Consider the following 26857-nt stretch of genomic DNA (forward strand, 5'->3'; position numbering starts at 1 on the left):
TGATGCAAACTTTGTTTCACCATACGTGTACTGTTCCTCAGCACCTGCCATCAGTTTCTCGACAGAGGAGAGTTTTGGTTTCGTTACAAAGGTTGTATAGTCTGTTTGCCCTATGGCCATTTGGCATACAAAACAAAGTCCGAAATCTACTGACTTCTCAATCTTCCTGGGTGGTGAGTCACTCATCTTGAAGGTAGGTGTAATTTTCTAGACACTCTTGAACTGTCGTCGGTCCTGCAAAGATCGATACTACTATTCAGATTCACATTTCGTCAACACAGTCAAAACCAGACCTTAACTAGATGGTGGAAACTTAATTAACCGATTTCATGCCGGCCGACCCCACTTTGGCTGGTATATGTCCACTATTTTATTTTCCTTGCATTTTTCTGTAAAAACAATGGCAGAAATGGCTTCCTTGGGTCTGAAAACATATAAAAGGACATATTATTCATGTTTATATGATATCTAGATACAAAGATATGCACAAAAGTGTATTTTCCAAATTTTATGGCGGCCATCTTGGATTTCTTCGAATTACTACCTATTAGACGTAAAAGAAAAAATGGAACCCTATTTTTTTTACATCTCTATAATATTCTGAAGCAGAATCCATTGCTAAATCAATTTTAACAAACAAAAAACACAAACAATATTGTTATGACATATGGGCCTGCACTATAGTGTAAAGTTGTTAAAGTCATTTAGGAAATAGTTAGGATTGATGAACCTGTCGCACCATACGCAGCCACTTGCCTGTGGTGATGATGATGACTCCACACCTGTGTTTTCTTTGTTTGTTGCAGGAGATGAGAATTGCTGTTGGATTTGTGAGACGCATCACGACGTGGATGAGACATTGGGGTGATTCCATCTCTCCCTCCCTAGGAGGGACTGATGATGAATTGGTGATGGCAAATTTTGATGTTGAGTTGGAGATGGCAAATTTTGATGAGAGTTGAAAATGGCAAATTTGATTGGTTAGGAGGGAGAGAAGACGAATTTGGTATATGGGAGGAACGGGGAAGACAGTAGGGATGTTTGTTGATTTGTAAAGTAGATGTTTATGGGTAGTGTTGTGTTGTGTGGATACAGTAAGGGGTAAGGGAGGGGCCATGTAGGTTACCTGGTGGGGGGGGGGGCGTACGATAGGAACGTACCTGTCTCACCTGGTTCCCATGTGCCCCCAGTGTGCATCACCTTACATTGCGTGCACTTTTGCGCCCTTACCACCTTACTCACTTGTTTCTTCTTTTGTCTCCCACCTCCGAGGATCTGGCTTTGGGGTAGAGAGAGAGGAGAGAGAGGTGCTGGCTGCGCAGTTGTGGGCCTGCACTTTCGCTGTTTGCTGCCGGGATCGATACACCATATGGACCGCAATGTTTGTGGCCACCCACAATGGACCGCAGTTCGTTTGCGGCCAAGCACCACCCGGGGATGGACCTATGGGTCAACGTGGCACCTATGCCATAAAGGTGAACCACTGTTAATTAACACCAAGTGCACCACAAGAAGAGCAAGAGACACCTGCAGGGTTAGGGGTTGTCGAATTTATTTTTATTCCAATGAACAATGGTGACTGCACCGATTGGTGGTGGGGTGGTGCTGTTGATGCTCGGGAAGGGTGCTCTGCACGTTATTAAAGGCCGTCGGCCACAGAGCACTCGTGGGTTGGTGTATCGATGTTGGCAAGCGCGCTCTCTCTATGCATAACATCTGCATGTGTTCCTCCAAAAACAGGTCCTGGATCGTAGTGTAAATAGCAGCGTAGTCTTGTAAATAATGCTCCCTACCGGCTGTATGTTTAGTTTGAGAATTCTTTCCGGATTCGGTTATCCTGTGGGTGTGTTTCTGTGAGGAGAAGGGTGCAACGTCGCAGGGGGACATATTTACTCATTTGTGAATATCTGTAAAACTGTCGCACTCAGGGTAGAGTTAATAGTAGAGGGAACTACATTGCGTGCCACACTAAAGTAGGTAAAAATTTATCGGGTCGGGACGCCCCGAGGGTAGAGAAGGGTGCAATGTTGCGAATATGGAATTTGGCCTCCATATCCGCTTGTAAATATTCCCCTATTTTCTCCAATACTCCCCAACTTTCCCCAATCCCCCATTCCCTAGTCCCATTGCATGTAAATAACAATCAGTAGAGCCGACCTTCCCCTTATTCCCCCATTAAATGTCGTGCCCAGGTCCACCGCACCACACGTAGACAACTTTCGGACATCTTCCTAGTTATTCTTAATCTATGTCAGTTAAGGCCTCGTTTCCATTAATTATGACTCTTCGTTGCACCAGAATGTGATTATATGGCATCAGTAGTGAGTTTAGGACCTTTCCCATACCTCCTTCCATCTTCTTCCCCAACAATTACAACAACAACAGAGGAGATGGCGGCGGAGCGGGGGAGGATGCGTCCTCACACCGGCTCGATTAGCTCCAGACCATGCGCTCCACGGGGTTACCACGAAGGGGCTCCTTGTCAGCTCCTCGTCAAGGGCGGAGCCTGGTAAACCCCCCGCACGCACCCAATGAGAAGCAACGTGCCGATTCCACGAGGCGGAGCTAACGAGCCGAGGGCGTGTCACTCCCCGCCGGATATACGCGGCCACGCGCCGGATGTGACGAGAGATGCGCACCCAGCTTGGAGAAGGAAAGCCACCTGCGAGCGCTGAGTCAGATGCGCACCGAGCTTGGAGAAGGAAAGCCACCTGCGAGCGCTGAGTCAGATGCGCACCGAGCTTGGAGAAGGAAAGCCACCTGCGAGCGCTGAGTCAGATGCGCCCCCAGCTTGAGCAGACAAGACGCCATCCGAGCGCTGCGACCTCCCCGCATCTCTGGACCGGACCGAGTCGATTCTGACCTTTGAGCCCAGGTGCACCTGGAGCCATCGCTACCTGCCTTTCCTTGCCATCAATCCCCGTGTGAGTCAGCATTTTGTCCCGTTTATCTGTCGTCTGTTGGGAATAATATAAGATTGTGTCTAAGTGCTTGTCTTTCTATGCTGTCCCTCTTGTAGTTGTAATCTAACCTTCCGCCTTGATATAACCTCCTCCGGAGGTCTTGAGAACTGAACCCCTGGTGTCGTATTGTGTTATTGTAATCCAGCCGGGTGTCTTCTTTTTCTTATTGAGCCAGCATCGCGCGACTTCGTCAACGTCGAGTATAGTCGGGTAATTTGTGCGGACACGACGGCCATTCCGCTCGGCCCACTTTAACATCAAAGTCGTGTCTGTAACAATATAATACCATCTCTTACAGTTCCTCCTTTCTACATTCCCTAAACTATCCACAACTCCACCCCTCCTTCAGTGTCCTCAAACATATTTTTGACTCGAAGGTCTCAAACTCATTTTGCAAAAAATGTTCGTTTCCCAAGAATCGTACACTTTTCAAAATCCAATCTCACACCTCCCCTCCAAATCCTCCCCATCACCCATCCCCTTCAAATCTCCCCCCTAGCCCCTTCCCTCCCCTCCCTCCTAAACTCCCCCCACACCCCTCCCCTCCGAGACTCTCCCTCGCTCCTCCCCTCCTAGACCCCCCTCTCACCCCTCCTCCTCAAAGCATCCTCCCTGCTTCTTCCCCCTTCCAACTTTCACCTTCATCTCCCCCAACCTTCTGCCTCGCTCTTCCCCCTCCTCAAATAACACCTCACTGTGCCTCACCCAATCTCCATCAAACCTTTTGTCCACCCCATTCTTCCCTTTCTCCAAGCTATTCTGAAATCTCTGACACACCTTCAACAGCTCTCCCTACCTCTTCCTCCTCTTCCACATCTTACCCTACCCCTCCCCCCCCCCCCCCCCCCCTGTTCTGGACCCGATGCTCCCCCTTCCTCTTCATTAACGGTATGGATCTCAAACATCCGGGGCCTTCGCTCAAACCTGACTGATCTCTCCATACAGGTTGCTTCTGACAAACCAGATGTGATCTGCTTAACAGAAACTTTCCTCCTTCATGATGTCTCTGATGCCTTGGTATCTCTCCCAGGTTACTCCCTCCTCCGGTATGATAGACCTGAGCCTCGTCCTGGAGGTGGGGTTGCTATCTTTATAAAAAACTCTCTTCCTCACTCGCCCTCCACTGCCCTCTCTCCACCTCACCCCCAGGAATACCTTTGGCTACAGCTTCCCCTTCGCTCCCACCTTTTGTTCATATGTGTGTTGTACCGTCCACCAAACAGCGATGACTCCATCTACATCTCGCTGTCTGATAATATGGACCAACTTCTATCTACCCATCCCAACTCTCTCTTCCTCATATGTGGTGATTTCAATTGTCACCATGCCAGTTGGCTGGGTGTGGGTACCTCTCTCACCAGCCATGGCTCTTCAGCAAAGGACTTCTGCGACTCACTGGGACTGACACAATCTGTCAATTTCCCGACCCGGATCTCAGTCAACGGAGCATCTTCTCTTCTGGATTTGGTTATGACAAACTTCCCTGAAAATGTCTGCTGCTCTTCTTCTGCTCCAATCGGCTCATCTGATCATGTGCTTGTCAAAGTGGACATCTCTCTGACCATTCTCAGAGAGCCTCCTCAGCGGCGACGAGTCTGGCATTTCACTCAGGCCAACTGGCACGGTCTTCAAGCAGCCATCAATCATCTGGACTGGTCTCCCATCTCTACCGCCTCTGACATCAACTCATCCTGGGAATTCTTTCAAAGTAAATTGCTCTCTCTCATGCACAGATTTATCCCATCTCGTCTACAGTCGTCATACCCTTCCTCCCGTCCATGGTACACGGAATCTTGTGGTGAGGCTGTTGCCCTGAAACAACTTGCTTTCGTCTCCTGGAAAGCAAATCCAACGGAAGGAAATCTCATTTCCTTTCACAAAGCCCGAAACAAGTATGTGTCCACCCTCAGGAGAGCCAGGAAACAATATCTCACCGTTCTCAAGACCGAACTCTCTTGTCTGTCTCCCTCTTCCAAATCCTGGTGGCGTCTGGTCAAATCTGTTTCTGGTGTTTGTTCCCCCTGCATCCCCTCCCTCACCTCAAACGGCTTAACGGCTGACTCCGCACGTGAAAAAGCTGAATGCCTCAACTCTGTGTTTGCCTCTAAATATTGTGTCCCAAACCCATCCCTCTCTGTACCCACCGTACCCAGTCGTACCCAGCTGCTCCTGGACTCTGTGTCCTTTCCTCCTGACAAGGTGGAAAAGTTTCCGTCAACCCTCGACTCTGATTCTGCAACTGGTCCTGACGGCATCAGCCCACGGGTCCTAAAATCATGTGCTTCCGCTCTTTCACTCCCTCTTTCTGTTCTCTTCACCCTCTCTTTTGCTCAAAGGTCATCTGCCATCTGCTTGGAAATCAGCCAACATCACCGCTTTGCACAAAAAAGGTGCAAAAACAGATCCCAGCAACTACAGACCAATCAGCCTTCTCCCAATTATCAGCAAAGTCATGGAATCCATCATTGCTTCAGATACGAAATCTTTCCTCTTCTCCAATGGCTTGATCTCTGATCATCAATTTGGTTTCAGACCTGGTCACTCTACTCTGGACATGCTGCTTCTGCTTTCTCAACAATGGATGGAGGTCCTCAACGCCAAACAGGAAATTAGAGCCGTCTCCCTTGACATTTCACGTGCCTTCGATACGGTCTGGCACCCTGCTCTGCTCACCAAACTCTCCTCCTTTGGTATCCATGGAAATCTCCACGCATGGCTGGCAGACTTCCTCTCTGGTCGTAGTCAACGTGTGGCCCTGAATGGGTTTCTCTCATCTCCTCTTCCTGTTCAGGCTGGAGTTCCCCAAGGTAGTGTTCTGGGCCCTGTGCTTTTTCTGGTCTTCATCAATGATCTCTCTGACTCTCTTGAAAATCCTCTCTATCTCTTTGCTGACGACTCTACTCTCTGTCGCTCCATTCCTCATCCCTCAGATCGGCAGTCTGCAACCTCCTCACTCTCTGCAGACCTGGACAAAATCAGAGACTGGGCAAACAAATGGAACATGTCTTTCAATCCTGATAAATCTCACACTCTTACGATGTCTCTCCGAAAAGACCGACTGGAAAACCCTCCCATCCACTTTCTGAATAATCCTCTCCAAGAAGTTCTGTCACTCAAGCTTTTGGGTCTCACTATTTGCCATGATCTTTCCTGCGAAAACCACATTTCAAATCTGGCCTCCAAAGCCAGTCGCCGACTGGGCATCCTCCGTCGTGCGAAGTCCTTCCTTGGCACACCTGAGCTCCTCACCACATACAAGGCTTTCATCCGCAGCTCTATGGAATACTGCTCTCCCCTCTGGTCTGGTGCTCCTGCCTCACACCTAGCCCGTCTTCACGCTGTTGAAACCAAAGCGTTCAGAATCATTGGAATCTCCCGTGATGAAGCTAACTCCAAGGGCCTTTCACTCACTCACCGCAGGCAGGTTGGTGGTCTTTCCGTCTTCTACCGACTCCTCTCTGGCCTTGCCCCCTCAGCCCTCTCTGGGCTCTGTCCCCCAAATATTCCTACAGGTCGCACAAGATCTGCCTGCAACCCTCTTATGGTTAAACTGCCAAAATCAAGACTTTCTGCTCACCTTCACTCCTTCATTCCTCTTTTCTCCCGCCTCTGGAACAAACTCCATCATTCTCTTCAATCCCACTCCACCCTCCAGGTCTTTAAAACAGCTGTTCACCACCATCTCTTATCCTCCCCCATCCAAAACCTTGATCTTTTCTACCCCCGCTAATTTCGGTCCCCTTGTGTTTTATACTTCTCCCACCCCCCCCCCCCCCCTTCCCACGCCTCCTGCCCCCAAGCCCTCTCCCTCCCACACTTCTCCCTGCTCTCAAATGTTGTGGTTGTGTGCTTCCCCTTCTCTCCCCATCTTGTCTTCCGCTCCCTCTTTTTGTATATTTTGTTTGTCTGGTTGATTTGTTTGTGAAATAAATGTTAGCTCTTTCACGAGCCTCGATTCAGTATACAAAAACAAACAAAAAAAAAACAAAAACAAACTTCCGGTTCCTCGGGTGAGTGAGGCATGCTTCGAGCTCTCCACGGCATCGAAGTTTGAGTGTTTTCCCATTCTTGTCTTTGTCAAATTTCCACTGGTTATTTTGCTGTGTACATGTTGTTGTGTGTTTCTAGTTGGTGTTGGTTTGTGGTTCGTGCAAACTTGTGTGTAATTAATCGTTTTCTGGGTCGTACCTCGTGCGCGGCCTGGTGACTTGGGGCTTCCCTCCCCCCGTCGGTGTTTTTTCGGTTTGGGTTATTTCCTTCGCTGTATTGCTTGTTTCTTTTATTTTGTTTTCTCCCCCTCACCTCACCTCCCCAGACAAAGAATTATATATTGATTCTTTCTCTCCTCCAGGACACGTGCTTGTTCGCTCTCCTCCTCGTCTCGGCTTGTGCCCCGCCCCCTGTATCTCGTTTTTCTTCCGCCTCTGCCCCTTCTTTCTCAAATCCACGTTCTCGCTTGGAGACTTTTCCCGGATTGTTTTTCATGTTTTTCATGGTTCTGTTTGGATATTGTTGGAATATGTTTAAACCGCAGCCGTGATGCCGACGCCCCCCCCCCCCCCCCCCCCCCCCCAGAATTTCCATGTTTTAAACGTTTCCCAGTGTGTACCCTGGTCAGAATAGGTACACCGTATCCCTGCGTGTTGTAAGAGACGACTAAGAGGGTTGGCGTCAGGAAGGGCATCCGGCCATAAAAACATTGCCTCAAAAAGAGAACCATGACAATTACAAGTACATATGGGCAGGGTGCAGCCCGAAGTGGAGATCGGTTTCTGAGGTTTGGGACATGGAATGTAGGGACAATGACAGGGAGATCAGGAGAAGTGGTGGAAGTATTGGTCAGAAGAAGAGTGGACATATGTTGTGTGCAAGAGACGAGATGGAAGGGAAGTGGTGTGAGAATGGTGAAGGGTAGGCAGGGACAGAAATACAAGTTTGTGTGGCAAGGGTGCCCGGAGGGCGTGAATGGTGTTGGTGTCCTGTTTTCTGAGGAGTTTGTAGACAGTGTGGTGAGTGTGACTAGAGTGAGTGATAGGTTGATGATGGTGAAAATGATGATTGGAAAGCTCTTGGTGAACGTCATCTCAGGATATGCTCCGCAGGTTGGTCGAAGCGATGAAGAGAAGGACAAGTTCTGGTGTGCGATAGAGAAGCTGATGGAAAACGTGAAAGATGAGGAAGTTGTTGTGGTGGGAGGAGACCTGAATGGACATGTGGGAAGGAGTATGGATGGTTTTGAGGGAGTTCATGGGGGTTACGGATATGGTGTGAGAAATGGAGAAGGTGAAAGGATTTTGGAGTTTGCTGATGGAGCTGATTTGTTGATTTGTAATACTCAGTTCCAGAAAGAGGATAATAAGCTTGTTACATACACGTCAGGTGGGTCGACGACAACCGTTGACTACCTGATGGCGCGTAGGCGAGATAGGGGGCACCTCCGGGACACAAAGGTGATCCCGGGGGAGGAGGCTGTTTCACAGCACCACTTGGTTGTCTGCGACATAAGGGTGAAAGGTGCGAGGAGAGCTCGGCGGGTGAAGTACCAACCGAGAATGAAGGTGTGGAGGTGGAAAGAGGTGACAGTAAGGGAGGCATTAAAAGAGAGGCTGAGTAGGGTAGAGGATGATGTGGTTGAGCTTGAAAGTGGTTGGATGTCAATGAAAGCTAGTCTGTTGGGAGCCGTTGGTGAGGTATGTGGATGGACAAAAGGACCACCGAGGCACTCGGAAACATGGTGGTGGGATGATGAAGTTGGAAAGAGGATTGACGAGAAGAGGAAGAAGTTCAAGGAGTGGCAGAAGGCGAAGGGTACGGGAGCAGAAACAGCAGAGCATGAAAGTTATAAGGCAGCCGAGAAGGCTGCAAAGAAAGAGGTAGCAAAGGCGCAGGAGGCATGTAGGAAAATGTTCGGAGAACACTTGGATTCGGAAGAGGGTCAGAAAGCAGTATTCAGGATTGCAAAGCACATAGCGAAAGAGAGGTGTGATATGATGGGGGTGAGTTGCTTGAAGGATGAAGTGGGACAAATCGTTGTCGACCCAGATGGAATTAAAGGAAGATGGAAAAGATATATGGAAATGCTGTTGAATACAGAGAATGAATGGTATGGCAACATAGAGAGTAACCCAGTTTTAGGACCGGCAGAGAAGATAACTGAGAAGGAAGTTGAGGAAGCGATAAAAGCAATGAAGAGTGGAAAAGCGGGAGGGCCGACAGGAGTTGTGGAAGATATTGTTGCGAATATGGAATTTGACCTCCATATCCGCTTGTAAATATTCCCCTATCTTCTCCGATACTCCCCAACTCTCCCCTTACCCCATTCCCTAGTCCCATTGTCTGTAAACAACACCCATTAGAGCCGATCTTCCCCTTCATTCCCCCATTAAATGTCGTGCCCAGGTCCCCCGCACCACACGTAGACAATTATAGGACATCTTGCTAGTTATTCTTAATCTATGTCAGTTAAGGACTTGTTTCCATTAATTATGACTCTTCGTTGCACCAGAATGTGATGATATGGCACCAGTAGGAGTTTAGGACCTTCCCATACCTCCCCGCATCTCTTCCCATCATCTCAAGCTCCAACAACAACCACAACAACAGCGGCTTTGCGTCCTCACTCCGGCTCGGTTGGCCGCCATTGAACATGTGCTCGACGGGGTTACCCAGAAGGGGGCTCCCTGTCGGCCCCTCGTCAAGGGCGGAGCCGGTAACCCCCGCACCCAATGAGAAGCCATGGGCCGATGCCATATGGGGCGGAGCTAACGAGCGAGGGCGTGACTCCCCGCCGGATATACGCGGCCCCGCGCCGGACGTGACGTCAGATGCGCCCCGAGCTTGGAAGGACAAGACGCCACCCTCCCGAGCGCTGAGCGACCTCCCCAGCTTGAGACCAAAGTCGCGACCCACGAGCGCTGAGCGACCTCCCCGCATCTGCTGGACACCAACGTACGCGATTCTGTCCCTGAGCCAGGTGCACCTGAGCCATCGACTGCCGCTTTCCTGGCCATCAAACCCCGTGTGAGTGAGCCTTGTCCCGTTTATCCGTGGTCTGTCTAGGGTTAATATAAGAGTGTGTTTAAGTGCCCACCTTCCTATGTTTCCCTCTTGTCCTTGTAATCTAACCTTTTTCCGTACGAATATACTTGAGAACTGAACCCCTGGTGTCGTATTGTGTGATTGTAACCCAGCCGGGTGTCTTCTCTTTCCTATTGAGCCAGCGTAGCGCGATTAGTCAACATTCGGGCACAATCGGGTAACTTGTACGGATACGGCGGCCATCCCGCTCGGCCCACCATACCATCAAAGTCGTATCTGTAACAATTGGTAGTCAGGAGATGGGATTCGAACCTGGGACTAAATTTATTTAGCCCGAATTTTGGACACCAATTGTGTTAGTACTGTAACAATTGGTGTCGGGAGTGAGATTCGAGGCCCGACCAAATTTTGAAGGAAAAAAAAAACGAATAGAGGAAAAAAAAAAATTTGGTCAAAATTTGGAGCGGCCGAAATTTGTTTTGTTTTACGAAACTCGAGTTTTGCAAGTCGCGCTATGGCGGATCAAGACGGCTGGGGTCCGGTAGGGGAGAGTGAGGCAGGGTCGGTCCAGGACCAAATTGAGGGACGTGAGGAGAGCGAAGCAGCGAGGGTAGCAGACGCGCAAAATGGCGCCTCGCTGGTCACCGCGCCCGTGACCGTGGCAGCGCCCCTGGTGGATCCGAACCTTTTTATGTTGCAAATGAGGGCCCTTATGGAACGAATAGAGGGCCAAATGGGGGTAATGAGGGACGAAGCGAGGGGTACCGGTGAGAAGTTAGACAATAATTTTGAGGAGTTAGACAAGAAAATTGGGAAGTTAGACAATAATTTTGAGGAGTTAGACAAGAAAATTGGGAAGTTAGACAAAAATTTTGAGGGGTTGGACAATGGGATAAAGGAGGTGAGAAATGGGTTAGAGGGGGTAGAAAATAGAATGGCTGCCCAGGAGAATCAGATAGAGGGAGTGAAAACTGGGTTAACGGGGGTAGAAAACAGAATGGCCGCTCAAGAGAATCAAATGGAAGGGATGCAAAAAGGGTTAGAGGGGTTAGAAAACACCATGGAAGGCAAATTGAGGGACATGAGGGACCAAGCGGAAAGGGAAGTTAACCAAATGGGGCAGCAGATAGAGGGGGTCAGAATGGGGGTAGAAACCAAACTGGATGCTCACAGGGAGGAAATGGAGCAGATGAGGGTGGCATCTGGGCAGGAGATGCAAGTGATGGGAGAGGAGATCAGAAGAGGAGTGAGTGAGGAGGTCGGAGGAGTGCGCGAGGAGGTGAGGCACTGTAAGGAGCACATGGAAAAGGAGGTGAGAAAGGGGACTGTAAAGTTACAGGGGGGCATAGAGGTCCTGACGCAGGAGGTGGAGCAGCTGACGGTGGGACAAACGGAGTTAGTGGAGCAGGTTCAAAGGAACACTGCGGTATTAGGAGGGTTAAAAGCGACACAAAACGACATAAAAAACGACTTGATAGCGACAAAGAGGGAATGTCAGATGGTACGTGAGGGACTGACAACGAGGCTGGACGAGGTGATAGAGGTTATGGAGACGAAGGACCGGCAGGTGAGGACGCACATGGAAACGGTCAAGGTAGCCTTGGAGGACGAGCTTGAGGAGACGTACCGAGGAATAAAAGAGGTGAAGCACAAATTAGAAGAAGTGGAAGAAGGGATCAGCGAAATTAAGAAGCGACGGAGAGGGGATAAGAAAGAGATAAAAGAGGAGATAAAAGAATTGGTCCAAAGTCTGTGTTTGGATCGTGATGATGTGCTCATTAACCGGATGAGGGATTCGCAGGTGATGGAGGAGAAGCGAAGAGGAAGAGGACCCGGTGTAAGTGGTGACCAATATGGTCGTGCGTATGATGCGCCAGGGGATTTAAGAAGCTTGGGGGTCGAGATGGACCCGGGTGTTCGTGAAAGGCCGTTGGTGAGGTGTGCGACAGGTCTGGTGTGCGAAAGAGGAGGTGTGCGAGAAAGTCCGACTCTGGGGTGTGTGAGGAAAAAGTGTGTGCCAAGGAGTGAGGGTGTTGGCGAGAATGAGTCGGTCGTAGCGTGTGTGCGAGGGAGCACATGGAAGCGCGGTGTGGTGAGTGTTACAGAGGGTGTAACGGGAGAGTGTGCGCGAGAAAGGTGTGTGATGGACAGGTACATGAGGAAAGAGTGCGCTGTCAAAGGCAAGGAAGAGTGTCCACCTGTGGTGAGTGTTACAGAGGGTGTAACGGGAGAGTGTGCGCGAGAAAGGTGTGTGACGGACAGGTGCATGGGGAAAGAGTGCGCTGTCAGAAGTAAGGAAGAGTGTCCACCTGTGGTGAGTGTTACAGAGGGTGTAACGGGAGAGTGTGCGCGAGAAAGGTGTGTGACGGACAGGTGCATGGGGAAAGAGTGCGCTGTCAGAAGTAAGGAAGAGTGTCCACCTGTGGTGAGTGTTACAGAGGGTGTAACGGGAGAGTGTGCGCGAGAAAGGTGTGTGACGGACAGGTGCATGAGGATAGAGTGCGCTGTCAGAAGTAAGGAAGAGTGTCCACCTGTGGTGAGTGTTACAGAGGGTGTAACGGGAGAGTGTGCGCGAGAAAGGTGTGTGACCGACAGGTGCATGAGGAAAGAGTGTGCTGTCAAGAGTAAGGGTGAGTGCGCTGTCAGGAATGGAGGTGAAAGTAGTGAGAGTGACATGGAGCGTGAGTTAGTTGTGACAGGTGAGCGAGGGTGTACACCTGGGATGGAAGGATGCACACCTGGAATGGTAGAGCGTGAGTGGGAATGCACGCTGGAGTTGGTGGTGAGGCACGTGGTTGGGTGTGCGAATGAGGGCACACCTGTGATTGTCACAGAGGAGGTGACCGAGGAGGGGGCGCGAAGAGGTGTTTTGGTGAGGTGTGCGACCAACGAATGTGTGCCAAAGTGTTCGGTGGTCAGGTGTGTGACCAAGGCTGTGAGTGGAATGAGAGTACCTGGGTGTGTAAGGAAAGGTACGAGGAGCATGGGCACGGCTGGATGTGTGAGCAAGGAACGGGCTGCGGGGTGTAAGCATGCAGGTGAAGCATCGACGTTACACGGGTTAGAGGTTAGAGCGACTTTTAGCCGAAGCAGGCCCTCGGTGCGTGCCGGGCCTCGCTTTGAACGGCCGCGTCCAGGCTCCACTAGGCGGAGCGGGCGGCCCGATAGGAAGGGTCGTTATGGCGACCACGTTGTGTTGAGACGTGCCGGCAGGTCGAGATCGGGACATTGGATGGCTCCACGCCGAGGTGATGCGTGGGATCTCGGCCCGGGTAAGCCCCCGTCCCTGCACCGAGTGCCGGACGTATCCAGCCGCTGGCACAAAACAACCAGCATCCATTGCTTGGCTTCACGAAGCCGGGCTTTGGACAGGGAGTGGCGCACCGAGAGGTATTAGTGAGTCGACTGGGTGATGAGGTTAGTGTTTTGGACCCAAAATTGGAGAAAAGCAAAATTTGATGATTGGCAAGGGATTGGCAGTAGTGATTGGCAGATGATGGGCAGTGATTGGCAAATTTTTGATTTATTGAAATTTGATGTGCAAAATTGGTAGTGAGAGACCCCCGATGTGGTGGGATGGCATCCCTGCCACCCTTCCCATGGGGGGGCAAAGGAGCACTAGATTATGGGGTGTATGGCAGTGAAAACTAGCCCGGGTGGGTTAGGTTATATCAATAGGGCCCTAGAAGATGACATTAGGTAACGTTAAGTTTAGTTAGTGACTGATACCTGTAGTGGGGACGCAGGTAGATTAGTATGGATGATAATGACGAGGGAGCGCAATAGTTTAAAGGGACGACTGGGAAGCGCAAGTTTCAGAAGGGAGTAGTTAGCTGAGATGATGCTGTGTGTGTGAGAATTGAACAGGTGTGATTGCACAGGTGTGCAATTGGACAGGTGTGTGGAGCAGTGTATGAGTAGTGAGTGTGTGGATCAGCGCGAATGCGCTTGGGGAGAGAAGGGTGCAGGTGGCACCAGGTGTGAGAGCACAGGTGTGCAGGTACAGGTGTGTGGAGAGAGTTGGAGTGAGTGGTACGGAGTGGTGTGCATGGTGCGAAGGTGTGGATGGGGGAAGAGTGGACCCCTTTCACGAGCACCCGGGGCGGGTAGTGTAAGTGTTAGGTAGAGGGTGCAGGTAAATTGTGGTTGGATATTGGCATTTGTGGTGCGGTTGCAGAATGGTGTTGTGAATGGGTGCATTAGTGTTGTGGAAATGGCTGGGCGTGTAGCCTGTTAGTGTGTGTAGTTGGTTGGGCACTCCACCACTGTGAGGATGTCGGCCAGGTGAGGCCGCAGGTGGGCTCTGAGAGCCAGTAGTTGTGAGTGGGTGCCTGAGGATCCCGGGTGTGGATCGGGCAGCCCAGTGCCAGAGAGGGCACGGAGTGGGGAGAGAGCCAGAGGGCCTTCCCCTGGTAGTTAGGTTAGGGTAAGGAGCAGGTAAGCTCGGAGGCAACTGCAGTGGTGGAGGTGTGCAGGTGGGTAGACCCACTGGGAGAGGTACACGTCGCAGCCCAGAAATTGTACGAGGGCACCGGGAGATGAATCGGGGGAGTGAGACCCCAAATTGAAAAGCACCACAGTTCGGCCAATGGGAATTGGTTTTTAGAACCCATAGAGTAAGAGGGCCAATGGTTTGGCCGGAGAGAGCCCCCGGGTAGTGTAAAGTTGTTAAAGTCATTTAGGAAATAGTTAGGATTGATGAACCTGTCGCACCATACGCAGCCACTTACCTGTGGTGATGATGATGACTCCACACCTGTGTTTTCTTTGTTTGTGTTGCAGAAATGAGAATTGCTGTTGGATTTGTGAGACGCATCACGACGTGGATGAGACATTGGGGTGATTCCATCTCTCCCTCCCTAGGAGGGACTGATGATGAATTGGTGATGGCAAATTTTGATGTTGAGTTGGAAATGGCAAATTTTGATGAGAGTTGAAAATGGCAAATTTGATTGGTTAGGAGGGAGAGAAGACGAATTTGGTATATGGGAGGAACGGGGAAGACAGTAGGGATGTTTGTTGATTTGTAAAGTAGATGTTTATGGGTAGTGTTGTGTTTGGTGGATACAGTAAGGGGTAAGGGAGGGGCCATGTAGGTTACCTGGTGGTGGGGGGGGGCGTACGATAGGAACGTACCTGTCTCACCTGGTTCCCATGTGCCCCCAGTGTGCATTACCTTATATTGCGTGCACTTTTGCGCCCTTACCACCTTACTCACTTGTTTCTTCTTTTGTCTCCCACCTCCGAGGATCTGGCTTTGGGGTAGAGAGAGAGGAGAGAGAGGTGCTGGCTACGCAGTTGTGGGCCTGCACTTTCGCTGTTGGCTGCCTGGATCGATACACCATATGGACCGCAATGTTTGTGGCCACCCACAATGGACCGCAGCTCTTTTGCGGCCAAGCACCACCCGTGGATGGACCTATGGGTCAACGTGGCACCTATGCCATACAGGTGAACCACTTTTAGTTACCACCAAGTGCACCACAAGAAGAGCAAGAGACACCTGTAGGGTTAGGGGTTGTCGAATTTATTTTTATTTCATTGAACAATGGTGACTGCACCGATTGGTGGTGGGGTGGTGCTGTTGATGCTCGGAAAGGGTGCTCTGCACGTTATTAAAGGCCGTCGGCCACAGAGCACTCGTGGGTTGGTGTATCGATGTTGGCAAGCGCGCTCTCTCTATGCATAACATCTGCATGTGTTCCTCCAAAGACAGGTCCTGGATCGTAGTGTAGATATCAGCGTAATCTTGTAAATAATGCTCCCTACCGGCTGTATGTGTAGTTTGCGAATTCTTTCCGGATTCGGTTATCCTGTGGGTGTGTTTCTGTGAGGAGAAGGGTGCAACGTCGCAGGGGGACATATTTACTCATTTGTGAATATCTGTAAAACTGTCGCACTCAGGGTAGAGTTAATAGTAGAGGGAACTACATTGCGTGCCACACTAAAGTAGGTAAAAATTTATCGGGTCGGGACGCCCCGAGGGTAGAGAAGGGTGCAATGTTGCGAATATGGAATTTGACCTCCATATCCGCTTGTAAATATTCCCCTATCTTCTCCGATACTCCCCAACTCTCCCCTTACCCCATTCCCTAGTCCCATTGTCTGTAAACAACACCCATTAGAGCCGATCTTCCCCTTCATTCCCCCATTAAATGTCGTGCCCAGGTCCCCCGCACCACACGTAGACAATTATAGGACATCTTGCTAGTTATTCTTAATCTATGTCAGTTAAGGACTTGTTTCCATTAATTATGACTCTTCGTTGCACCAGAATGTGATGATATGGCACCAGTAGGAGTTTAGGACCTTCCCATACCTCCCCGCATCTCTTCCCATCATCTCAAGCTCCAACAACAACCACAACAACAGCGGCTTTGCGTCCTCACTCCGGCTCGGTTGGCCGCCATTGAACATGTGCTCGACGGGGTTACCCAGAAGGGGGCTCCCTGTCGGCCCCTCGTCAAGGGCGGAGCCGGTAACCCCCGCACCCAATGAGAAGCCATGGGCCGATGCCATATGGGGCGGAGCTAACGAGCGAGGGCGTGACTCCCCGCCGGATATACGCGGCCCCGCGCCGGACGTGACGTCAGATGCGCCCCGAGCTTGGAAGGACAAGACGCCACCCTCCCGAGCGCTGAGCGACCTCCCCAGCTTGAGACCAAAGTCGCGACCCACGAGCGCTGAGCGACCTCCCCGCATCTGCTGGACACCAACGTACGCGATTCTGTCCCTGAGCCAGGTGCACCTGAGCCATCGACTGCCGCTTTCCTGGCCATCAAACCCCGTGTGAGTGAGCCTTGTCCCGTTTATCCGTGGTCTGTCTAGGGTTAATATAAGAGTGTGTTTAAGTGCCCACCTTCCTATGTTTCCCTCTTGTCCTTGTAATCTAACCTTTTTCCGTACGAATATACTTGAGAACTGAACCCCTGGTGTCGTATTGTGTGATTGTAACCCAGCCGGGTGTCTTCTCTTTCCTATTGAGCCAGCGTAGCGCGATTAGTCAACATTCGGGCACAATCGGGTAACTTGTACGGATACGGCGGCCATCCCGCTCGGCCCACCATACCATCAAAGTCGTATCTGTAACAATATGTTGAAGGCAGCAGGAAGTTGGGGTGTGAAGAGAATGACAGAGATCTGTAATCTGGTGGTGAAAGAAGGCCGCATTCCAGTGGATTGGGAACTGAGTACCCTCGTCCCTCTATACAAGGGGAAAGGTGACCATCTGGAGTGTGGCTCGTACCGAGCGATAAAGTTATTGGAGCATGGAATGAAGGTATTGGAAAGGGTGTTGGAGAGGAGGATAAGGAAGAAAGTGAAGATCGACGAAATGCAGTTTGGATTTATGCCAGGAAGAGGAACGACAGATGTGCTTTTCATTGTGAGGCAGTTGCAGGAGAAGTACATGGATAAGAGGAAGAAGTTGTTTTTTGGGTTTGTTGATCTGGAGAAAGCATTCGATAGGGTTCCACGCAAAGTATTGACATGGGCATTGAGGAAGTTAGGAGTGGAGGAATGGTTGATCAGAGTAGTGATGGCAATGTACAAAAGAGCGCGCACAGCTGTAAGGACGAAGGACGGGAACAGTGGTGAGTTTGAGGTGAAGGTGGGAGTGCATCAGGGGGTCGGTATTAAGTCCACTACTATTTGTAGCTGTGATGGAGGTGCTGGCTCAGAACGTAAAGGAGGGTTTACCGTGGGAGTTGTTGTATGCAGATGATCTGGTGTTGATTGCGGAAAGTATGGATGGACTGAAGGAAAAGATGAACAAGTGGAAGGAATGTATGGAGACAAAAGGTCTGAAGGTGAATATCGGAAAGACGAAGGTGATGGCAAGTGGTAAAGCATGTGGTGAGGTGGAAAGAACTGGGAAGTGGCCGTGTGCTGTGTGCAGGAAGGGTGTCGGAGTGAACTCCATTCAATGTACAATGTGCGCTGAGTGGGTTCATCAAAAATGTAGTGGTCTGAGAGGGTCATTTACCAGTGTGGCAGCTACATTCAAATGTAAGGTGTGCACAGAGGGAGCTGCAGATGGAGGAAATGTTGAGTTGGATCTTGGAGGCGGCGTGAAGCTGGAAGGTGTGAAAACATTTTGCTACCTCGGAGACATGCTGAATGGAGAAGGTGGATCAGACTCGGCAACGGTTGCTCGAGTGAGATGTGCATGGAAGAAGTTTCGGGAACTGAGTGGCGTGCTGATGAGGAGAGTGTCGCTGAAGCTGAAGGGAAAGGTGTATGCTGCATGTGTGAGAAGTGTTATGATTTATGGGAGCGAGACATGGGTAATGAACGTAGAGCAGCAACGAAGGCTGGAAAGGGTGGAAATGCGAATGGTTTGATGGATGTGTGGAGTATCGTTGAGAGAGAGGAAGACAAATGATGAATTGCGAAAGATGATGGGAATATTGCCTGTGATTGATGCTGTGAAGAGGAACAGGCTGAGATGGTTTGGTCATGTGTTGAGGAAGGATGAAAGTGACTGGTTGAGAAGAGTGATGGAAGTTAATGAAGAAGGAAGTAGAGGACGGGGAAGACCGAGAAAGACTTGGCTAAAGATGGTGGAAGAAGAAATGCAGGCAAGGGGGTTAACAAGGAGAGATGCAGAAAATAGGGCAAAATGGAGAAGATTGTCATGGGGACCGCAAGGCTAACCCCCGCTCTAGCAGGGAAAATGGCCTTAAAATGCATGTTGTTGTTGTGTTGTTGTTTGAATCAAATCATTTTAAAACTGCCCCCGTTTCGGCAGGTGGCCAACATGGCTGCTGTAGTCATAATGATCCGAGAGATTAAGTGCAATGACATGTGATCTGCAAGCACAATGACATTGGAATAAACGAAAAACGTGTCACCATGATGCAAGCAAAAATACTCAGCACCACAGATTTTCGAGTGGATTTTGGTCAGGGCTCTGACTGGGCCACTCAAGGACATTTATCTTTTTGTTCCTGAGCCACTCCAGTGTGGCTTTGGCCTTGTGCTTCGGGTCGTTGTCATGCTGAAAGGTGAACTTCCGTCCCAATTTCAGCTTTCTTGCAGAGGGCAGCAGGTTTTCCTCGAGGATTTTTCTGTATTTTGCTCCATCAATTTTCCCTTCTATCCAGACAAGTGCCCCAGTCCCTGCTGATGACAAACATCCGCATAACATGATGCTGCGACGACCATACTGCAAAAAGCCTCCATAGCCGTCAAGTGATGCCTTCTTCCTGTAGTGAACTGATATAAGCTAAAGGTGGAAGGTTTTCAGGGAGTAGGTTCACGTTTGAGCATTTTAGTCATTGAAGAGATGGACATACAAAGGTTTTTTTTATAACTGACACATCAAACACTTATCACTGAAATACCACTTGAGGGCTGAAAACGATAAAGGCGTTATTAATGAGGCACATTATGGGCCATTTGACCAGAAGACAGCGAGACAAGGGAGAGGATTGAGCTGTAGGGCCTTGGAGAGGGGCGGAACACTTTGGCAAGGGCAGAGCTAAAGGGCGGCATGGTCCAAAAGTTGGCGCAGCCCCCACCAGCGGGCGGCCAATGAGATGGATCGGCCGTGCATGAGCGCGATTTTGGAGGTGATGAAGGCATGCGCATGGAAGATCACACATTGCTTCAGTAGAGACAATGCGCTCTATCTGTTACATCACTCCCCACAAAAAGACCGTTTTGGAGAATCGCGGAGACATTGCTCCACATTAACACCCCCTCGTCTCCTGGCATCCTCATCACCATCAGCACTAACATTCATTCCTCCTGTGTCACATTATCCTGCAGCCACAAACAGCTCGAGCCTGCCTTCAGTCCTCGCCTGTGTTCCCCTCTGTCTGTTTGAATCCGGTATTTTGGCACTATTTTTTGGCGGGACATAGTTCTATTTATTTTTTGGCGTTTTACCTTCCCAATTTGCCTGCCTTCATGTGCCAGATCTGTCTGTGTTTTTTGTCTTGTCCATGCTCATATCATTTTCATAATAAACCATTTGCGAAGGAATGTCTTCGGGTGTGAAGAATCACCAGTTTTGGCTTGCATTTTGGGCAATCCTTGGGGCATCGTAACTCTAAAAGCAATATAATCAATTCAACATCATTTTGGCATTCACATGGGTCTTTGAACCTCAGGCTCAGACGGTCTGTGTTAGCGGGCCCTCTGATGTGACAATATGTACTTACCTTTAGAATAATATAACATGTTAGTGTTTCTTTGACTTGTAGAGTACCTCATTCCAGGAATCTTTTCAACACACCATGTAAAACCAAAGCTGAACTAAACATTTTAATTATTTTAGAAGGTTGGATGAGGGATTTCACTATTACTCATCATAAATTATGACAATGCTCCACATGCAAAAGTGATGTGAAGTGGAGCGACAGACCGGACAATCCCATTTTGGTGACAAGTGCTGGTCCCAGCGGACAGAAGGAGTCAAAGGTCTTCCCGAGCAGCCACTGGCGCCCGTTCCGCTTCATCTGCCAGTCTCGTGCACTAACATCATGTGAAACTGCAAAACCTGCCACGTGCTCCATGGCGTTTTCTTCCTATGAAGGAAAGTGTGCGTGTTAGGAGTCGTTCCAAACTTTCAATTAGGTGTCCTCCTCGTTGCAACATGGAATTAATTTCCAGGAAATGGAAGAGTTTCATCACACAATGGCCTACTCTTTTCAAATGTTGCTGAGATTTTTAAGATCCACAAGATTTTCAAAATAAACAGTTCATTTGATTACGAGTCAAGACCGAGGTGGGCCATTTGAACCAACCAATGACCAAGGTGATTAGTCAGTGTGAATTCCAGTGTGATGAAAACATTAAAGTGATGCTTTCCAACGCCACATGCAGATCCCAGATATTTTCCAGGTGAATATTAAATGCAATGCCATCACTTCCTGAATTTTGATATTCCAGTGTTACATTGCAGTCAATAGCTTTTGGTAAATCGCTGATTGGCTCAAAGAGAGCATGTCATACGAAGCACCAATTACGAAGTATTACTCATGAGAAGACGTTACTTACGAGTGACTCTTACGAGGCATATTATAATCAATCATGATGCAAACGCGAGGCAACTCTTGGGAGAAATCCCAACGACATTGAAGCGAATCACCTGGGATGCACACATGGGCAAATTGTCTCGGTGCACGTTCAGCTTAATTGTTCAAAACTGGTTGTGAAAAGCTAGCTCAAACCCTTATTTATTTGTGAATTGTAGAACAAAAAGGGGAGACTCAACAGTGACAGGAGAAAGCGAGGAAGGGTATGAAATTAGCAAGAAAAGAGGACACAAATGAGGAAGTAAGGAATGCACAGTAGAGGGAAATGTACAAAGAACACAAGTAAAATCGATTGATTAAGGTAACGGAGACCAGGTAAAGCGCAGACAATGGAGGATAAATTCCTTAATTTGGTCTCCAGGCCTGGCACAATAGCTCAGATGACATAAAATTAAGATTCAAGTTGGCTTGTCTAGGTTAGATTCCCGACCTAATTAAAGCGGTCACGCATGACAAACTGGCAGGGCGTAGCATCAATAGGTGGAACTGCTGGGGAGGGTCGGGGGGTTGAGAGAGCAGGAGATAGCGAGGGAAGGTAGTGGCCCTCAACTCAAACCTCGTAATTAACATGTGGCCTTCAACGGGATCGATCCTCTCATCTTTTACTGGCAAGGCTGGTGTCCCAGGGGAATGGCCCAGGCCAATCTTCATCAACAATCTTTATGACCGTCTGGACAATCCCCTCTCTCCTCATCTTTCAGATAGGCAGGCAGTAGCCTCTACCATTTCTGCTGACCTTTATAGAATCACGAGCTGATCCAACACTTAAAATGTATTTCAATCATGCCAAATCTTACACTCTCACCCTGTCTCTCCAAAAAGACCATCTGGCGAAACCTCCCATCTACTTCCTCAATAAATCTTTTGTTGAAGAGGTTCAATCCCTCAAATGTTTGGGCCTCAGCATCAGCAATATTATTTTTCCCTACCCCTCAATGGTGAAGAATCACATAAAAAATTATCAGATCAAGATCTGCATCTTCATCAAAATATAACCATTTCGTCCTTGTCACATACACAACCTGTCCACCAAATTTCGTCCGAATCCGTCCACAACTCGGATATCCTATTCACAAACAGAGAAACAAACAAGAAATATGGCGTGCATAGCACGATACTTGCGAAATCCATAAAAATAAGTTGTTGACCTTTGGCATATGTTGACCTCAAAATAAATGGTGGTCGAATTCAGTGACTTGAGATGCAATTTCTCTTCAAATTTCATGTCAATCAGATGAAAATTGACAATTTTAGAAATTTTATGTTGACCTTTTGACCTTAAAAATAATTAGCGGTTGAATTGAATGACCAAATATGCAAATCCGGTTCAAATTTCATAATCAATGCGACTAAAATTGAGGATTTTAGAAATTCGAAAAGTTGACCTTTGGCCTGTGTTGACCTTTTGACATCAAAATCAATAGGCTTTTTGCTTCCGATCAACTATACCATTTTGTGAAGTTTCGTGACAATTGGTTTAACAAGCAAACAGACAGACAGAAAGAGGTGAAAACATAACCACCATTCACCTTCAGTGGCAGATAGCCCAGCGGCTCAGTCGAAAAATATTTCACTTTGTGGAGAAATTATGAAACTTTGCAGACAGGTGGAGGACCCCAGTCGGAACATTTTTCGATTAGGACCCAACTCTGAAACGCCCCCTGGTGGCCGATAGAAATACGATTGCAGTGGCTAACCCCCCCCCCCCCCCCCCCCCCATGACAATTTGGGTGAACAGGTGATCAGTTAGCACCCCATATGATTTTACTTAGCACCCCATATTATTTCAGTGCTGCCATCTGTTTGCATTAGTTTCGGTTAAGACAGAAGATTTCCTTTTTTATGCAATAAAGTTCTTTGCAGACATCAAAGTTCGTTATCATTATTGTATTTACGCATGTTTTCTTTTACAGGTGGAAAACCATAAACCATGTCCAGGTCATTCAAGATCGATCCTTTTCAAGTCAATCGGATAAAAATTGAGGATTTTAGAAATTTGGCCTATGTTGACCTTTTGGCCAATGTTGACCTCAAAAATAATTGGTAGTTGTATTCAGTGACCTGATATGTAAATGCTCTTCAAATTTCAAATCAGATGAAAATTGAGGATTTTAGAAATTTGACAAAGTTGTTGACCTTTGGCCTATGTTGACCTCAAAAATAATTGGTGGTTGTATTCAGTGACCTGATATGTAAATGCTCTTCAAATTTCAAGTCAATCAGATGAAAATTGAGGATTTAAGAAATTTGACAAAGTTGTTGACCTTTGGCCTATGCCGAGTTGGATCCTAATCGAAAAATGTTCCTACTGGGGTCCCCAACCTGTGTGCAAAGTTTCATAATTTCTCCACAAAGTGAAATATACTGCCATATTTTTCGACTTAGCCGCTGGGCTAAGAGGAGAAAATGGATAGAGGGAGAGTTATGGAGACCTTTATATCTTATTTACCACTCTCTAGTATCGATGTTGAGGACTTCAACCAAGATTGTAGTCAGGCATAAACAGAGAGGCAACTCCAAGTACCATTTCTAAATCTCACGAGTAAAATATCTCACAAAATGAATGCTTCCCATACCTGTATGTGCTTGCCTTTTTTGCCGATAACAAAAGCCAATTCGACTTCCCAATCAAGTTCCTGAAACAACACACATCTTGGATAAGATAAACAAAACATGATTTACACGCACGTCAAATTCCCCAACTATAATTCATTAACAACAACAAATATCTCGATAAACATCATACAGAACCAGAACAGTTGACTCGTGTAAAAGCATGTCTGATTTGATGACTGCTGATACCTGCTCTCGCCAGGAGCGAAACATCGTGCCAGTGCACCATTCCTTAGGCAGGGACCAGTGGCTAAAGCACAAGTTTGCACTATTCCACATGTACAGGAAAAATTGCAAGTCGTCTCCCACGATAGGCCTAGTCGTTTTTTATTTTACCATGGTGACCCAAAAAAACAACCCAACAATTACCATTTCTGGAGCAATAGCTGAAATAGAATGAGAAAAAGCTGCTTATTGGCACAATTAAAATTGACAAGATGGTCTCGATTACATGGCACATTTACAGTCACTAATTTGACATTTGTTCAAATATCATATATGTCGTAACCTGACAAGAGAAAAAACAAGTTTACGAGTTTGCAGAAAGTATGCAGTATTAACTAGAACGGCACTCAGTAGAGCGCATACCACCGCCAGGTTGAACAGTTCGTTTTGTATCCGACTGATAGGCCGGCTGAAATGTTGAGTTGGATCTTGGAGAAGGCGTGAAGCTGGAAGGTGTGAAAACATTTTGCTACCTCGGAGACATGCTGAATGGAGAAGGTGGATCAGACTCGCAACGGTTGCTCGAGTGAGATGTGCATGGAAGAAGTTTCGGGAATTGAGTGGCGTGCTGATGATGAGGGGAGTGTCATTGAAGCTGAAGGGAAAGGTGTATGGTGCATGTGTGAGAAGTGTTATGATTTATGGGAACGAGACATAGGTAATGAACGTAGAGCATCAACGAAGGCTGGAAAGGGTGGAAATGCGAATGGTTCGGTGGATGTGCGGAGTATCGTTGAGAGAGAGGAGGACAAATGATGAATTGCGAAAGATGATGGGAATAGAGCCTGTGATTGATGCTGTGAAGAGGAACAGGTTGAGATGGTTTGGTCATGTGTTGAGGAAGGATGAAAGTGACTGGTTGAGAAGAGTGATGGAAATGAATGTAGAAGGAAGTAGAAGACGGGGAAGACCGAGAAAGACTTGGCTAAAGATGGTGGAAGAAGAAATGCGGGCGAGGGGGTTAACAATGGGAGATGCAGAAAATAGGGCAAAATGGAGAAGATCGTCATGGGGACCGCAAGGCTAACCCCCGCTCTGCCAGGGAAAATGGCCTTAAAATGCATGTTGTTGTTGTTGTTGTTGTTGTTGTTGTTGTTGATAGGCCGGCTCTGGATTCGGACCAGAACCAAAATCTAATCGGCTTGTTCTTGTCACCTAACCAACTCATCGACCAAGTTTAGTCATAACTCGTCCACAACTTTTTTTAAATATCATGTTATATATCACTTTTCACCCTATCTCTCAATGGTGAAGAATCACTTAAAAATTAAATAATTATCGTATCCTAATATATATTCGGATCCTCACCAAAATCGAATCGATTTGTCCTTGTCAGACACACAACCTGTCCATCAAGTGTCGTCCAAATCCGTCCATAACTTTTTGAGATATTGTGCTATGTATCGTTTTTGGCCCTGTCTCCCAATAGTGAAGAATCACTTTTAAAATTCCAGAAGCCAGATCCGAATCCTCACCAAAATCTAATCATTTCGTCCTTGTCGCATACGCTTCATCTCTGCCACATTTCATCCGAATCTGTCCACAACTTTGTGAGATATCTTGTTCACAGACAGACAAAGAAACAGACAGGGGTGAAAACATAACCTCCACCCACCTTCGGTGGCGGAGGTATTTAATATATTTTGAAATCGTTTTTTTTTTGGCCCACATTGTATGATGTGATCAGACGTACATCCATGCAGAGAATTTCCTTATCTAATATAAATAAACGCCAGTTCGTTCTTGGACTATGTTTGCATGTATGTGTGGGCAGACTGCCTTCGCCGCATTGTTTCAACAGCTGGCACAACTCCACCCACAATTGTAACCTGGAAAAAATATATATGTACCTCTGACATTTTGTGAAGGTTTATAGGCCTCAGGCAGCAGACCTCTGGTGTCAGCCCATGGGCCAGTGCAATTAGAACCATCTGAGCTTTATAGGCCTAACCACGATGCATTATACAGTAAACCCTTAAATATCGTGGGGATTACGTTCCTGGAAAATGCCGTGATATTAAAAACCAAGGGCCTATGGGAAAAGGGTGGTGAGGTTTCTGGGCTTTGAGAAAATATCAAGGAAGGTGGGTGGCAGCCAAAAATAAACATTAAAAAAAATGATATATATATATATATAAATACACACACACACACACACACACACACACACACACACACACACACACACACACACACACACACACACACACACACACACACACACACAAGGGGGGGGGGGGGAAGCAGGAGAGGGAGGAGTGAAGTAGGGAGTGGGGAAGGGGGAGGGGGAGGGGGTGGAGAGGTGAGGGGAGATGGAGGGAGTTAGATATAGTACATATACATCTTTTGGGGGGGGGGGGCTCTGTTTTGAGGGAGGAGGGAAGAAAAATTTTCCCATGCAATGAGTGCTTCGTAACCTCAGTGTTGCACAGGTAAAAAAAAGGAAATTTTAATACCCTCTGCTACCATCACCAGGTGGCGCCACATGGTACACATTTACATAGAGAATTCATGACCCTCTCCCGGTCCCCCACACCCACGAATGAGGCCACGGCCACATAGCCTGTGTTGTTAGGGTTAGGGTTAAACATGGTCTGTTCCTTCCGTAATGTGTCTTGAAGCCCCCACCATTCCTCCCCTATCAAACAATTAAACAGTTTCCCTTTGCAATCTGTCAAAGTATTTCTTTTATAAATCACTAGAATATAAGACCCATCGCTTCGCTGATGGAAATACCAATCTTTGCTGCGATGGCTAATCCATGGGGGAAGAAGAAAAAAAAAAAAGGATTCGGCTCCTGCTCTCCGTGCAGGGATAACCAACGTCATGTGTTGACATTTGCAGTGTTGACACGCATGCCCATGTACCAAAAAAAAAAAAAAAAATGGGGATCACAAACAATCCGTTAGGCGAATCCACCATAGTTGGATTTATTAATAATAAATAATAACCACCTTTAGAGGCCATTTTTCCCCG

The 26857-nt window shown here is 48.0% G+C and overlaps 1 protein-coding gene across 1 annotated transcript in view; it reads right to left on the reverse strand.

The window, feature by feature from the left end:
• Positions 1 to 26857, reverse strand: part of LOC137413135 (oxaloacetate tautomerase FAHD2A, mitochondrial) — a 54983-nt gene that overhangs the window by 21117 nt on the left and 7009 nt on the right. The window contains exons 3-4 of the mRNA XM_068098526.2: positions 23620 to 23679; positions 20371 to 20533 (exon numbers count right to left, since the gene is read on the reverse strand). Coding sequence (XP_067954627.2) covers positions 20371 to 20533; positions 23620 to 23679 — 223 coding nt within the window. The remainder of the gene's footprint in view (positions 1 to 20370; positions 20534 to 23619; positions 23680 to 26857) is intronic.

The sequence above is a fragment of the Myxine glutinosa genome, chromosome 3 (genome assembly GCF_964187855.1).
Source record: "Myxine glutinosa chromosome 3, kmMyxGlut1.1, whole genome shotgun sequence".
NCBI classification, from domain to species: Eukaryota; Metazoa; Chordata; class Myxini; order Myxiniformes; family Myxinidae; genus Myxine; species Myxine glutinosa.